The sequence below is a fragment of the Ambystoma mexicanum genome, chromosome 3q (assembly GCF_040938575.1).
Source record: "Ambystoma mexicanum isolate Mex_15411 chromosome 3q, UKY_AmexF1_1, whole genome shotgun sequence".
Taxonomy (NCBI): domain Eukaryota; kingdom Metazoa; phylum Chordata; class Amphibia; order Caudata; family Ambystomatidae; genus Ambystoma; species Ambystoma mexicanum.
In genome coordinates, this window is record NC_090926.1 from 1,214,998,271 (window position 1) to 1,215,014,140 (window position 15,870).

Consider the following 15,870-nt stretch of genomic DNA (forward strand, 5'->3'; position numbering starts at 1 on the left):
GCTTAAAGCGGTGGGCGGCCTGAATGTTCTTGCCGCACCTATTCCCCCCCCCCCCGCTGTTGCAACCGTCAAAAGTGACTGGGCAATCCAAAGTCAAGCCGCTAACATTAAGACACATGGACATCTAAGCGCTCGAGTAGGACGGGCCGGGTGGCGTCGATCCTCCGCTCAGCCCCCGGTTCATCCGGTGGTGGCGATCCTCAGCTCAGCCGGTAGACCGCCTGGATTCTCCTACCATTGCCGAGAGCATTGCTAGGATTACTTCAGCAGTTAGATTAAAGGAGCGGGCGAAGCACAAAGAATGGCCAAGAGACGTGTCGAAAGAGATGCCACAGCGCCCAGAACCCAGCCAGGACTACAATGAGTCCTGTGCCTTTGTCAAGCACCTTCTGGGAAAAATCTCGCAGCCACAGGGAAGATGAACCCTTTCCTCCCCTGGACCCCTTTGGTTCATCCTCGTGGACCAGGGAGAAATGTGAGGGCTGTATGGCCACATTAGAAAAATGTCTTATGAGGCACTTGCTCCCAAGAGATCTCAAAGACTTTCCCTCTACCCCTGTATCTAAGTTTCAAAGAACCTTGGAGGAGGATCCACACGAGGAATTTACTTGTGTCCTCACAAAAGAGGATGATATGGACACTTATGATCAGGATGAAGATGACGCCTTTCTGGAAAACTACAATGTGGATGATCAGACACGTCTTATGGACAATTGGGAGCACAGCTGTTCGGTTGATGCTCGACCCTGGACGTCCCCTACTCCCACCCAGGACCCCAATGTCCTGTGCTTAAATTCCCCCTCCACGCCTGCTTGGCAAGCCTCCGCAGTGGACGACCAGATGACGTTCAATGCCAACTTGAAGGTGGCTGACCATTTTCAGATCGCCAATCAAGAGGTCTTACCAGATTCTGATTTCGTGGAGGATATACTCAAAGAAAAACCTCTGGCCAGCCTGGCTATCCCCTTGTTGAACTCCAAGAGGAGGTTGGCACCTTCTTTGTTGCCACTGGCCCATACCAGGGTGGTAAACCCTAGGGTAGAGCAACTGTTTCGGGCTTCTCCGACCGACCCTGCCTATATCAAGGGTCATGCCATTCCGGATTCGTTAGTGGTTACCACCACTAGAAAACGGGCTGGTGTTCCCCTCTTTTCAGGAGAGGCACCATCCGATAAGGAATCCAAGAAACATTAAGCACTGGGGAAAAGAATAAAGGCTGCTGCGTTTACCACCCATTTAGCCAATAACACCACGCTATTGGCCAGCTTTGTGGACGTCCAGTGGAACCCTCTACAAGGAGGCCTCCAGGAAGAGCCAGCACCTGCAAGGACCAAATTGCTCACCATTGTTTCCGAAGGCAAGCAGGTGAACCAGAATCTATTCAAAAAACACCCTGGACGCTGCAAAGACGGCATGGAGAACCCTTGCACAAGGTACCTTGCTCAAGAGACATGCATGGCTGAGAAACTCTGGTTTCAAGCCAGAGACCCAAGCATCACTGATCAACAAACCCGTTGAGGAAACGTACCTGTTTGGTAAGGCAGTGGATGATGCTCTTGAAACAGCCAAGAAAGAGCATGAGACACTAGTCCTTTCAACAGATTACCCAGAAACCCTCTCCTCAGAGGAAACGCCTCCCGCCACTCCTTTCGTGGGCAATCTCGTTTTCCCCAGACCCACTATAATGCATGAAACTGGAATTCGCGACAAGGATCTAACACCTGTGCCACTAATCCACTCAGAGGACAGCAGCGTGGGAAAGGAAGAGGATGAGGTTCCAACACAAGAGGTGCCCCGGCCTCTGGTCAGAAATAATCTGCAGATCCAGGTCCCCTCCCATGCAACCCTGGTCGGTGGGGGAAGGCGGCGTATAACATTTCCTTATCGCATGGGAGGGGATAACAGACCAGTGGGTACTAAAGACGGTCGCCTACGGGTACTGTATAGAATTTGCCCGACCACCCCAATACAGAACGCCAAGATCAAGACGCCTGATGCCAGAACACCTGCAAATCCTACTGCAAGAGGTGCAAACCCTTCTAGGAAAGGACGCTATAGAAGCCGTCCCTATTTTACAGGTAAACCAGGGAATTTTTTCAGTGTACTTCCTTGTACCCAAAAAGGATCTAGCCATGTGCCCTGTGCTAGCCTTGCGCCCAGCGAACACGTTTGTCAAACATCAAATGTTTTGTATGGCTACTTTACAGAAAGTTATCCCGCTGTTGAAACAGGGGCATTACATGGCAGATCTGGACATGAAAGATGCATAATTTCATATTTCAATGTTGCCAGGGCACAGAAAATACCTAAGGTTCATGATAGAGGACAAGAACTATCAGTTCAAGGTGCTCCCCTGGCAGCACACCTGTGCAGACTATCCATCCTGGTTTACCCTTACCTCGACGACCGGCTCAGAACAGGGGTCCTAAAAAACATGCCTATTGAACACTCTGAAGACAATAGACCTCTTATTCAGTCTGGGATTCTCCAATGATAAGAAATCCAAGCTAGACCCCATTCAAGTCCAACAGTTTCTAGGGGCTCTAATTCGGACGAAAGGCGGGCCTTGTCTAACCCTCCAACGAGAGGTTTGAAAACCTGTTTCAGATCCTCAATATGTAGCCAGTCGCAGTGACAGTAAGCAAAGCCATGCAACTGTTGGAATGGTGTCCTGCATTTACTTGGTTCCTCATGTGCGTCTGCGCCCCATGCAAGTGGCTCAATGGCCAGTGGTGTCGGGCCAGCGGACAATGGGAAAATCTGGTAGTTATCTCTCCAGCCCTCGTTCTCTCTGCAGTGGTGGTTGTTAGGCAAAGTTTGAATGCAGTACACTCTGGGAACACTACATGCAAGTATGACTACTGGTGTAAGCAAACCAACCTTTAATACAAGTCTGTACTCCAGTTTTGGTAGCGTGTTGAGCAGCCAGGCTTATCTCAAGAGGGAATGTGAGCTGTAATGATGTTACACAGAGGTTTACAATTACAGGTGTTAAAATAAACTTACACTCAAGGTTTCTTGGTTAAATACTAATTAACTTATTAACCAGTCAGTTATAAAACATTCAATAGAACGAGGCAATCACATATAACACACAAATATACTTCAATACTGTACACTTTAAGTTTCTGAATCGGATAATCCCCTTTTTGGGATGGCCCACAAACACAACCTACAACCGCAGGTAACCTTAGTAAAAGGGTGCTGGGGACATGTATATCTTACGGTTGGCATTCACAATACTTTTCAAGAGGAGTAAAAGGCAAACGTTATTACATAAAAGGTTACAATTATTCTTAGACGGTGCAAATATTTTGAGTTCACCAGAAGAGTCAATTCAATAGGCTGGGTCAAAGTCAGTGGGCTAAAGTCTTGGTTAGGATAAAGCAGTTCTGGTAGTTAAACGGAAAAGTCTCTGCACAAGTTCTTAGGAGTAGTTTGTAGCAAGAAAGATCATATGTTGGGTCACAAGCTGATTAGGCCTGTGAGTTGCAAAAGTTCCAAGCACTTTCACCGCAAGAGGTAAGTACTCTGTCTTCATTTACAGTACCTTACAAATGAATAAAGAGGCAGCTGATGACTTCTGTTCCTTGCAGTTCCTGCAGATCTCGCTGTTCCTGGGCCTCAGTCGTGGGGACAAGAGGGAGGATGTCGGGACTCCTGCACTGGGACAGTCAAAACTGCTAGCCACTGGCAAATCTTAAATTTCAGTGGCTGTAAGTAAAGCGCACACAAACTGGTGTCCCTCTCCATGGTTCATCGGTTGCCTGCAGCAACTCTGAGGAAATTCAACCAGCTCTGAGATGGGTGTCCAGGTGGCTTACTGTTTAGTTGATTGGTCTCACCAACTCAAAGGGAGAAGTCGTCTTTGCAGTGGCTTCTCAGTTGATGCGAACTTGGCGATTCGGACATGCAGTAGGGCTTCACCGGGCAAACCAACGGTCCAGGAGTTGCACCAGCTGTCCTCTTCAAGCTATTTTTCGGTTCCTTCGTTAGTGGTTGACTCTGCCTTCCAAGCCAAGAGACTCGCCTTTTATTTAGTTCTCTCCCATTCAATCCAGCCTAGCTGTCACTCGCCCTGCAGGGTGGCTGTCCTTGCTGGACATTCAGCCAGCCAATCACCAGAGTGCATTTGGGTCTCCTAGGAGACTAAGCACAGGGAGTTTAGGGCACCTCCCTCACTTCCTGCCCACCCCAGACACTTGGGCGCCAGAAGCGGTCTTAGCTCGTGAAGCCCGCCAAAGGCGATTGACCAAAGATACCAAACCTGATTTGTCACGCAGGGAGAAACTTTAGGACCTTTCCAAAAAGAAATGGCGAAAAAAGACGGGCCCTGTTTTAACGACGGGGCTCAGATGCCATCTTGAATAACATGGCTACCGCGATTTAACGTTACCAGAGCTACGAGTAGTTCGCGGTCGGGGAAAAATCACGGTAGTGTGTTGTAAAACCAATGCCAGCAGCCACTCTGAAAGGAAAGGGTAGCATTTGACTGCTACATGAGTATCCAACACTCAATTTTAAGCTGGGGTGTGTTGGGTCCAAGAATTTAAAGACTAGTAAAGTCACTTTCTCCAGCATGGGGTCTGGCATGGATTCACATGCTCGTGAATATTCCCCGTCAGGCTGGGAAACCTCGGTAAAGAGAAAATCAGTTTGATTTCTGAACTGTCTTTCTCCTAACAACCAATCACTTGTCTGAGTCATACTACCCCCAGCCAATGACTGCCCTCTACCTAAGCCCCTCCTCTGGCAGTCATCTTCAGATTTTTACCACACGTTCAAGTGTTGGGAGTCCACGTGCTATAGCTCTCAAGCTTTTACTGCGTTTTGCAATTTTCATTTATTTTTCTTATTTTACTCTATTTTTTCCGAGGCAGATATGGTACCCAGACCTTCTGGACATGTCGGCGTCCCCTCCAGTCAAGCTTCTGGTGGACACATCTTCTCGCCAGAGAAGGAGGCGCGAGTCTACACCATGACCCAGGGTTGCTGAACTTCCAGGCCTGGCTCCTGCAGCGTTAGAGTTTGGAGGATACGATCTCCTGGCAGACCTCAAGGAAGTGCTTGCCAAGGCCAGGGCTTTGTCTACACTGAAATGCTACGGTCTTAAGTGGAAGAGGTTCGCCATCTGGTGCCCTGCACAGAAACACTATCCTCTAAGGATTACGGCCCCGCAGGTGCTGCTGTATTTACTGTCGCTGGCCAAGGCAGGGTTGGCCCATGCTTCCATCAAGATTTATCTGGCGGCTATCTCCCGCTACACCAGAACTCGGGGGCGGTTGTCGTTTTGGTCAAGGAATTCATAAAGACTTTTCTGTTCGTTCCCGCCGGTGAAGGTCCCGGCGTGGGAGCTCAATGTGGTGCTGACTAGGCTCATGGGTCCCCCGTTCGAGACTATGCATTCGGTGCTGCTGAAATTTTTATCGTGGAAAACAGCGTTTCTTGTGGCCATCGCCTCCGCACGACGAGTGGGAGAGATTCATCCTTATCTTGTAAACCACCGTACTTGACATTCCACGAGACGAGGGATGTCACCCCTCCTTCATGCCCAAGGTGCTGTCGGAATTTCATCTCAACAAGCCCTTGGTGTTACCTGTTTACTTCACGTCGCCGGCTGAGAGGACTTTGCCCTTGCTGGATGTGGCTAGAGCGCTGAAGTTCTACGTGGACCGCACAATGTATTTTCAGAACACATCACAGCTGTTTGTGAATTTTGGCCCTGTGAACCAAGGGAAGGCCGTCTCCAAGGCTTCCATTTCCAGTTGGCTCTCCGGCTGTGTCACCCATTGTCACCAGTTGGAAAACCGACCGTTGCCTGGCCGTCCGAGAGCCCATTCCACCACATCGATTGCTGCAACTATGGCGTTCCTGTTTGGTGTGCCCTTGCTGGACATCTGCAGGTCGACGCACACCTTCAAGAAATTCTACTGCATCAACTGGAATTCCAGTCTAGAGTCAGCAAAGCAGTGCTGCGCAACCTGTTTGCTTGCAGGTGAGCCTGGAGAGGAGGTAAGATGCTTAATGTTGAGCCTGGCCACCACCCTTGGTTGTGCCTGAGTGTACGGCTATGTATTCGTTTATGAGCATGTGAATCTATGCCAGACCCCATGCTGGAGAAGTTACAAGTTACCTGTAACTGTTCTCCAGCATGGGTCTGGCATGGATTCACATGCAAACCCTCCCGCCTACCCCTCTGCAGCTCTTCTCTTGGTCCTACTGCCACTTTACGTGCTACCAAATCTGAAGATGGCTGCCAGAGGGTGGGGGGGGGATCTTAGTTGGAGGGCAGTCATTGACTGGGGGCAGTATGACCCAGAGACCAGTGATTGGCTGTTAGGAGAAAGACAGTTCAGAAACAAAACTGATTTTTTTTTTTCTTTACCAAGGATTCCCAGCCTAACGACTGGGAATATTCATGAGCATTTGAATCCATGCCAGACCCATGCTGGAGAAAATTTACAGGTATGTAACTTGTTCCGTAATCACTCTGGGAAACAGTAGTTTATCCCAGAGGAGGTATTTCAACCTTGGAGACTCTGAAAGACTTCCCTGTGCCACTGCACTGAAGTTGCTTTGTGACACAATTGTAAAGGATGATGCCTATGGAGTTGGTTAGACTCCATAACCAAATAAAATGCGCACAGAAAACACATTGAATGGGAATGTTCAAAGTCCCAAAGTTTAGCAAAAGAGCTGGAGGGGCCCTAAGGTGGGAGGAATTAGCACATTTATGAGAATTCTCCCTAACGGTGGTCAAGGGGAAAACCTCTTGAACGGTAAGACCTTTACCACCCCCGCAGTAGAATCCACTCTCACGACATACACATCACTAACTTGGTGGGGGGCGCGGCCCCCTCACCTGCGTCAGCAGACGGCGAATGGCGTGTTTTTTTCGACATTTTGTTTTCGATTTTATTGTAATTTGACTTTATTAATTCGACTTTGACTGCGCACCAATAATCGGACCATGCATATCTAGCCCATTAGTGTTTTGCTGGGGCTATGAGGTTTCCTTTTTCTTTTGTACTATTAGTTACTTTTATTTCTGCATTTTTGATTTGCCATTTCAAACCTGTCCAGGGTTCTGCTTGCCTCTAGTTGCTTTATCCATAGAATACATTTATAAACCTTTCCTTTTTGTCTAGGTCTTCTTGGTGCTCCCCCAACGGTTCCAATGCTGACCAATCCCAACCTCTCAACTGCACTTCTTCAGCTGCTTCTCCAGAACCAGGCCCAGCAGGTATTTATTTGCTCAACATTGTGCAGTCCATTTCATAACAGGGAGCTAGTGAGATCAGACTTTGTTTTATATTTCACTGCAGAGCAAGGTTTGTGTGTTTGGGCACTCCTTGCTTCTGCCAGACCATCACCTTTAGTGACCTCATACTGCTCTTCAAAAAGAACGTCCTCCTGATCTAATGGTGTTGAGTGAATAAACAAGAAATGTCACTATAGTGCTGTACACAGATGATAATCTGTTGCAATGGAGCTAGTTGTGTCGCAGGAATCTGTAAACCAAGGTACTTAACAGCTCCTTGTCCCTTCTGCAGTTTAACTATCAGGAACTAACAGCCTATTCTATTTGGGGTTTTGATCTGGCAGGTGGTGGGATGGACAATTCCTCTAAGGATGCATCGGAGGCTACAATACTTCTAGTGATCTGAGGAGCAAGAAACAGTAAACTTTCTATCACCTTTTGGGCTGTCATATAGAGAGAAGATTCTGCCTTTGAAACTGTTGTATTAATTGACCGCTTTCATGACTGGTAGATTTTTTCACTTGATAGACTTTGTACAAGGAATAGTATTTGATAAAATGTGGTGTAGAGTACAAGAATACGCTTGGGGAGCTTCAGTCTAAATGTACTGGTCTGGCTCTGTATTGGACTGTTTTTTTTTTTTTTTACAAGCCTAATTTGTGCCATGTGGCTCTGTTTGCATTTTGGTTCAAGCCCTTCAAAAACACACTTCACCAATGTTGCTGCCTAGAATGCTACCATAGCCATGGCTCGAGTAGATCTATTGTGAGAAGGTGGAGACTTCTCTTGGGTAATGTTAGTCAGAGAAGTGTCCACTTGTGAGGCCTTACTAAATCCTAATGGTGCATATTGTGCTGATCTGTTTGTCCTTCTGTGCATATTGAGGGCTGTATTGCATGAGTCTGACATCTTGCTGGAATCATCCTTTTCTGCATGATTGCTTTATTTGCATTCCATGGATTAGCAACATGAACTTGTGGGATAACACTTGTCTAAACTCACCAGCGCACCCATGAACAATTAGTTTGTCTTTCAGGACGCATTTTTATGTTTAGTTCTAAAATTCATTGCTGGTGGCAGTCTCCATACTTGGAGGCTCTGTATGCAGACCATGCCAGGTGCCACCATTGTTTGGAAGAATTATCATAAATGTGCTAATTCCTCTCTACCTTAGAGACCGCCAGCTCTTCCTGAACTTTGGGACTTTGTACTTTTAATTCATTGTGTTTTCTGTTTGTTTATTTATGATTATGGAGTTTTAGACGCTGTCTAGTCAAATGGTCGACAAAGGGTCGACAGTAAAAAGGTCGACACAATTTGGTCGACAGGTCAAATGATAGATTTTTTTTTTTAAGTTATATATTTTTTTTAGGTTTTCGTTTGGGGAAAAAGTGGTTTTTAGCAAAAAAAGGGGGTTGGGAGGACCCCCCAAAAAAATTTGAAAAAACAAAAAAAATAATTCAATCATTTGACCTGTCGACCCTTTAGATTCGATCATTTGACCTACAACCAGTGGTTTACTTCAGAGGCTTAATCATTTCATTTGTGTCACACAGCACCCTCAGTGCATTGGACAGGGAAGCCTTTCAGGCTTTCCCAAGTTTGAAATACCTTCTCTGGTATAAACTACTGTTTCCCAGAGAAAGTAAAGTGAAATTGACTTTACTAGTCCTAGACCCAGCACACCCTATCTTACAATGTTCCTCTCACTGGCTATACGGTTTCCAGAAGCAACTCTGTGGAAATTCAACCAGCTCCAAGATGGATGTCCAGGTGGCTTACTATGGAGTTGGTTGGTCCCACCAACTCAAAGGGAGAAGTCTGTGTTTGGGAGAATTCTCATAAATGTGCTGATTCCCTTCACCCTAGAGACCCCAGCAACTTTGCTGGATTTTGAAGACTTGATTTTTTTACCTGGACTGTGTGAGCCTCTTTTCCCATTCTCATGTATTTTATGTGTTTTTACTTTTCTTTTTCTTTGATTTTAAGACCACTCCATAGGCATAATCTTTTCATGTTACACAGCACCCTCAGTGGTGTGACGCAACGAAGCCTTTTAGGCTGTCCCAAGGTTTAAATACCTTCTATGGGATAAACTGTTTCCTAGATAATGTAAAGTTAAATTGACTTTACTAGTCTTTTAATTCCTAGACCCAGCACACACTTAACTTCCAATAGAGTGCTGGAGGGGTTACCTAGTATCCCCTATGTCTAGAAACTCATGTAGCAGTCAAATGCTACCCTTTCCTATCGAAATGGCTGGTGGCTTTGGTTTTACAACGAGCTACCATGATTTTTCACGACCGCGAACACTGGTGGCTAAATATCGCGCAAGCCATGTTTTTCAAGATGGCACCTGAGCCCCTTTGTTTAAACAGGTCCTGGTCTTCTTTTTTTGCCATTTCTTTGTGGAAAGGTCCTTCTAGAGTTTGCCTCTGCGTGCCAAACCAGGTTTGGTCCCTTTGTTTCTATGCCTTTTTTCAGGCTTCAGGAATCAAGACCGCCTATGGCGCCTGAGTGTCTGGGGTGGGCAGGAAGTGAGGGAGGTGACCTAGGAGACCCAAATGCACTCTGGTGTGATTGGCTGGCTGACTGTCCGGCAAGAACAACCACACTACCGGGTAAGTGGCAGCTAGGCTGGAATGAATGGGAGAAAAACTGTTTAAAAGGTGAGCCTCTTGAACTGAAAAGCAGTCGACCACTGGAACGAAAGAACTGAAGACGAGCTGGAAGAGGACGGCTGCTGCAACTACTGGACCATTGGTTTCCCCGGTGGAGCCCTGCTGGAGGTCCGAATTGCCAAGTTTACCTCGACAGAGAAGCCCCTTCATTGACGACTTCTTGCTTTGAGTTGGTGGGACCAATCAACTCTTAAGCCACCTGGATACCATTCTCGGAGCTGGTTAGGATTAACCAGGGAGAAGGACACCTGCTTGTGTGCTTGAAGAACAGCAACCGGAATCGAAGATTTGCCAGCTTTGTGATCTGTCCCTGTGCAGTGCAGGAGTCCCCCAACCTCGTCCCTCTTGTCCCCACGACTGAGGCTCAGGAACAGTGAGATCTGCAGGAACAGAAGTCTTCAGCTGCATCTTTTTCTTCAATATAAGGTACTGTGAAAACCCGACTGAGACCTTACCTCTCACCGCGAAAGTTTGTGGAACTTTGGCAACTTGTAGGCCTAAGTCAGCTTGTGACCCGACATACGGACCTTTCTTCCGTGAACTACTTCTAAGAACCATGGAAAAGACTTTTCCGTTTTAAATACTAGAACCGTTTTTACTTATACAAGACACTAGCCCATTGACTTTGGCCTACCTATTGCATTGAATACTACTCTGGTGAACTCAAACTATTTTCACTGTATTAAAATAACTGTAATATCGGTTTTATCAACTTATGCCTTTTTGCTCCTACTTCAATGCTATTTTGCTCCGACTTCAAGGGAGCTCAACTGCTTAGTAATCCGTATTGTAGTATACGTTTTCTGTGATATTGGTTGCCTCATTTAGTGAATGCTTTATAAATGATTGTGTAATAAATTAGTTGTTTTTACCAAGAAACCTTGAGTATAAGTGTCTCTGAATACTTGTTATTGTAGACCTTTGTTTAACACCCATTACAAGCTCACATTCCCTCTTGAGATAAGCCTGACTGCTAAACATGCTACCAAAAACTGTGTAGTACAGACTTGTACTTAAGGTTGGTTTTGGTTAAACCTGTAGTCCTAGTTGTGTGTAGTGGTCCCAGAGGGTACTGCATACAAATGTTGCTTAACAGTCCTTGCAGGGGCTTCTCTGTTGATACGAATTCAGATTTTCAGCACTGCAGCAGGGCTTCACCGGGAAAACTAACGGTCCAGTAGATGCAGCAGGCGTCCTTCAAGTTGTTGTTCGGTTCCTTCGTCCAGTGGTCAACTGTGCCTTCCAAGCCAAAAGCCTCACCTTTTATTCATTTCTCTCACATTCATTCCAGCCTAGCTCTGTCACCCAGCAGGGTGGCTGTCCTTGCCGGACAGGCAGTCAGCCAATCACCTAAGAGTGCATTCTGGTCTCCTAGGAGACTAAGCGCAGAGCTTCGGGCAACTCCCTCACTTCCTGTCCCCACCAGATACTCTGGAGCCAAAGACAAATCTAACAAAAGGACCAAACCTGGTTTGGCGCGCAGAGTAAGGACCTTTCCAACTAGAAACAGCGAAAAGACGGGCCATTTTGACAAAAATGGCACACATGGGTGTTTTACTGTGGCTGCCAACTCGGCCTGCAGTAAAAACCCAACACTGTGGTAAAAGGTAACCTCGACCACAACCATTAATTGTGTGAAGGGTAACATAAAGAAAAGTTACATTAGAAGCTAGACCAATGGGCTACTGAGTAACCGCTCCAGTAACCTATGGTAAGGTAGTTTGCTGGGTCTAAAAAGTTACAATGTAAAGTCATTTTCACTCTAATGCTCTTGGAAACAGTAGTTAATCCAAGAGTAAGGTATTTAATCCTTGGGATATCTAAAAGACTTCCCTGTGTCACTGCACTGAAGGTGCTGTGACACCATGCAAAAAGATGCCTCTGGCGTTTGTCAGACTATAAAAACAGAGTTCAAATCACAGAAAAAATGAGTTGGAGAAAGGTCTTGCGCTCTCCAGGTTCAAAATTAAAAAGTCCTGGAGCCCTGCGAAGACTACTTCTCCCCTTGAGTTGGTGGGATCAATCCCACCTGGACATCCTTCTCGGAGGTAGTTGAATTTCCCTTGCAGTCGCTGCAGGAACCGAATAACCAGGGAGAGGAACACCAGTTTGTGTGCGTTGCTTTTAAGTTGGCTAAGTGCTCCAGGAAGATCATCCGGACTCCCAGGAAGCAGGACTGACCGAGCCTGAGCCCCCTCAACAGAGTGCGGGACCCGAGAAGCAAGGAAAGTCCATCTCGACAGCCAGGAACTGCAGTAGTGCCGAGAAGCTGAAACACTGAAGTGCCACTTGTTTGACAGTTTGCCGTTTGCGGTCAGTGACCACCCCGTTGTGGTTCAGGAGTCCCCAGAAGTCCCCCCTCTTGTCCCCACAACTGAGGCCCAGGAACAGGATCTGCAGAGCTGCACAGGAACAGATCAGCTGCATCTTTTCTTCAAACCTAAAGGTACTTTAAAGTCTGAGAGAACTTGCCTTTCACTGTAGATTTGCTTGCTCTTCTACTGCCCAAGTCTTCCGGATTGTGGCCCTACATTTGATTCTTCTTTTTCACCAAAGACTTCTAAAAATATTGTGCAAAGACTTACTCACCTGCAAGAAGTGCTTCAGTCCACATCGACTTTTTGCCCATTGACATTGGCTCAGCCCAAGTCCCTGAATGACTCCTTTTTCCTGTTATTGTGTTGCACCTATCCTTCCAGGAAGCGGGTTACTTACTCCGCTTTGGGTGGGGGCGGGGAGGGGGTCCAAAAGTATTTGCCTGATTAAAGAATGTGTGATCTCTTGTTTGTTCTCATAACCCTTTGACACTCTCAAAGCCTACTCTTAATGTGCAGTAATATATTAATGTCTGCAATGTCTTTAAAGTCACCTGAGTGTAGGAATGGTCCGTGTGCCATCCCCAATGGATTTTTACTGATTCTGAGAAACCTAACAGTGCGTATTTCTGAAGTGTATTTGAGTGTTCCCTTTATATTGCTCCTTCTGAAGGCTTGTTTAAATGACTGTTAAATTAATAATTATTTTATCAAGAAACCTTGTGTATCAGTGTTTGTTTGAATACTTGTCACTGTGAATCTCTGTAACTCCACTACTGCTCACATTGACCCCTCTTGAGATGAGCCTGGCTGCTAGGCCACACTACCAACCTGTGTAGTTCAGACTTCTACCAATGGTTGGGTCCCTATTGCCATGAGACTGAGGTTGGTGTAGTGCACCCAAAGGGTACTGCCCCAGATCTTTACCCAACAGCCACCAGCTGTTAATTGTAGAAAGGGTAACGTGAAAATGTTCCATGAGAAGATAGACAAAGGGGATACTAAGTAACCCCTCCAGCACCCTATTGTAAGATGGTGTGTGCTGGGTCTATAAAGAGACAAATGTAAGTAAAGTCAATTTCACTTTACTGCTCTTGGAAACGATAGTTTATCCAAGAGAAGGTATTTAAACCTTTGCAGAAATTCAAGATTTCTCTGACTCAGCATTGAGGGTGCTGTGTCGCAATGTAAAAAGATGATGCCTATGGAGTTTGTCAGACTCCAAAATCGAACAGAAAACACATAGGATGAACAAAAAGTCCCAAAAGTTCAGCAAAAAGAGCTTGGGGTCTCTAAGGTGGGAGGAATTAAACACTAAAATGAGCATTCTCCCGAACACTGCCCTTTCACCCCCCACCCGCCCCCAGAATAAGGGACAGGAGGATCTCCTCCTCACCAGGATGGTTCTCCTGTTGCTAGTTGGTTAAATGGTCTGAACACCAGCAACCTTTTGTAACCCTTGATGTGGCACTTTTTAACAGGTGTCTTCGTTTGTAAGCTATATGACCTACAAATATTGTGGGGTACATCTTTCTTATTTAATGGGTAGGGTATTTGAAATAACATTCCCTCAAAAGTTGTGACAACTTCTGAACCTATAATAGGATTTTTCAAGGGGTCTTCCGAAAGAAATCCAGAGGATTCTTCGTTTAGTGGTGGACTCTGCCTTCCAAGCAAAAGACCTGTTTTTATGCAGGTTTCTCCAATTCATTTGCAGCCTAGCTGTCAGTCACCCAGCAGAGTGGCTGTTCTCCGAGGACAGACAGCCAATCACCTTTTGGGTGCATTCCATTCCAAGGGGATTAAGCACAGGGAGTTTCACTCACCTGCCCGCCCTGCCAGACATGCTGGAGCCATAGGCGGGCTTCACCATTGAATTCATACAATGAGTTTGCCATCTATTTCTGATTCGTTTTTGCCACAAATTTTCTTTAAGATCACCCAACTGAAATCCTCGTAATGGGTCGTCCTCAAGACTGTTATCAAAATAAACAATCGCAATGCATGCATGCCCATTACATAGAGCCAACACGTAACGTAAATGACAATAGTAAAAAACACAATTGGCAATTACATACCATGTTATTTGGTGTCAGGCAGGGTGAACAGTTGCAGAGGGAAAAATAATGAAATGTATTGACATATAGATGCAGTAAAGACAAATTGCCAATGTATTTAGAACTTTAAGATCTACATGGTTACGCCCAGTGTATTCCTTGTTCTTACCCCGATCTAAGTGTATTGCATACATTAATTACATGCTGGAGAACACTAGTGCCAACTGAGATTGGTTAAAGGATTAGTAAGCGTGAGATGCTAGTTTCATGCGATAGGAGTGCTGATCCCGATTAATGTGTCGCAAAAGGATCCTGTGGACAAAATCATACGTGTGCTCTAAGTGGGATAATGATTAGTCCATGTCATAGGCATGAGCGGCCAGGTATCTCCTCAGTGGTGGTTCACATGCTAACCACTGTTTTGAGATTTATCTATAAATGGTGAACCAAAAGACTCACCAGTCTGAGCTGTATCTGTGGTCTGTGTTAAAGTTATAATTATGATTAACAGTAATGTACATAGTTAAGTCATGATATAGTAGCAAGATGAAGATTGTGCAATTTGAGAAATTATAGTGGGTCCCTTACCCTGGGTGTAGCATTTTCTGTTGGTTCCCCTTGGAGTTAATAAAGTACACGATGCGGTGCAATTCAATGCTCATTGTAGTCTGCATGATCAAATCTTGGCGCTTCATAAATACATTATTCAAAATATAATCCCTGTAAATAAGGTCCCAAAAATATTTTTCTATATTTTTGTAACTTTCTATATGATGGAAGAAAGTCCTAATGCACTCATACTAAATTGAAATATTCTTACCTAAATATTGGTCACAAGCCCCTAATGAGTCAGCCTGTTCTTATTTAATGCTAATCGTGCATAACTCACCTGACAATGTCCAATAATTAAATATTAGCTGAAGGTTATGATTCTGAAGGTGGTTGCTGCTAGCTGTTAAACTGTGATGGATATTAGTCGTTGGATGTATTTATTGAAAATCCAGCCGGAGTAGAAGACTGGCTAATGTTACTCCAAGAGAACGTTTTAGAATTTCATGATGATTTAATGGTGGTGACCATGCATAAAGAACCTGGTGAGGCCCAACAATTAAAAGTTCATTACCTCTATGGTTGTGAAATTCAAGTGTTGACCAAAAGTTAGGTAATACATCCCTGGTGAGATAGTGAATTATAGAATAATTTGAATGTATCTCCAGCCAGAGTTTAAAATTGGCTGAAAACTACCCGAGGGAATGTGGTAGAATCTGATGTCAGCACAAGATAAAGAGCCGATGATTAATACTAAGTGAATGGGCATTACCTTTTGACATGGAGATATGTGCCTAGAATCTTGGCATATTATTCATGCATCCATAACAAAAATTGCACTAATATTCATAAGAACACCATCTCATGTTCACACTTGAGACCTTTCTGTAAACATCGCAAATTTCATATGTGTTTAGCTGCAATTTGCATTGTCAGGTGAGTTACTTTCAGGATAGCCAGCCTCCCAGTTTGAACTGGATTCTCAGTCTGTGAACTGGATATTCCAG

The 15,870-nt window shown here is 45.4% G+C and overlaps 1 protein-coding gene across 3 annotated transcripts in view; it reads left to right on the forward strand.

The window, feature by feature from the left end:
- The window catches only part of RAVER1 (ribonucleoprotein, PTB binding 1), a 402,256-nt gene that overhangs the window by 100,263 nt on the left and 286,123 nt on the right, over positions 1–15,870 (forward strand). For all 3 annotated transcript variants that reach the window (XM_069604092.1, XM_069604093.1, XM_069604091.1), the window contains exon 6: positions 7,149–7,243. In XM_069604092.1, the coding sequence (XP_069460193.1) occupies positions 7,149–7,243 (95 nt within the window). The remainder of the gene's footprint in view (positions 1–7,148; positions 7,244–15,870) is intronic.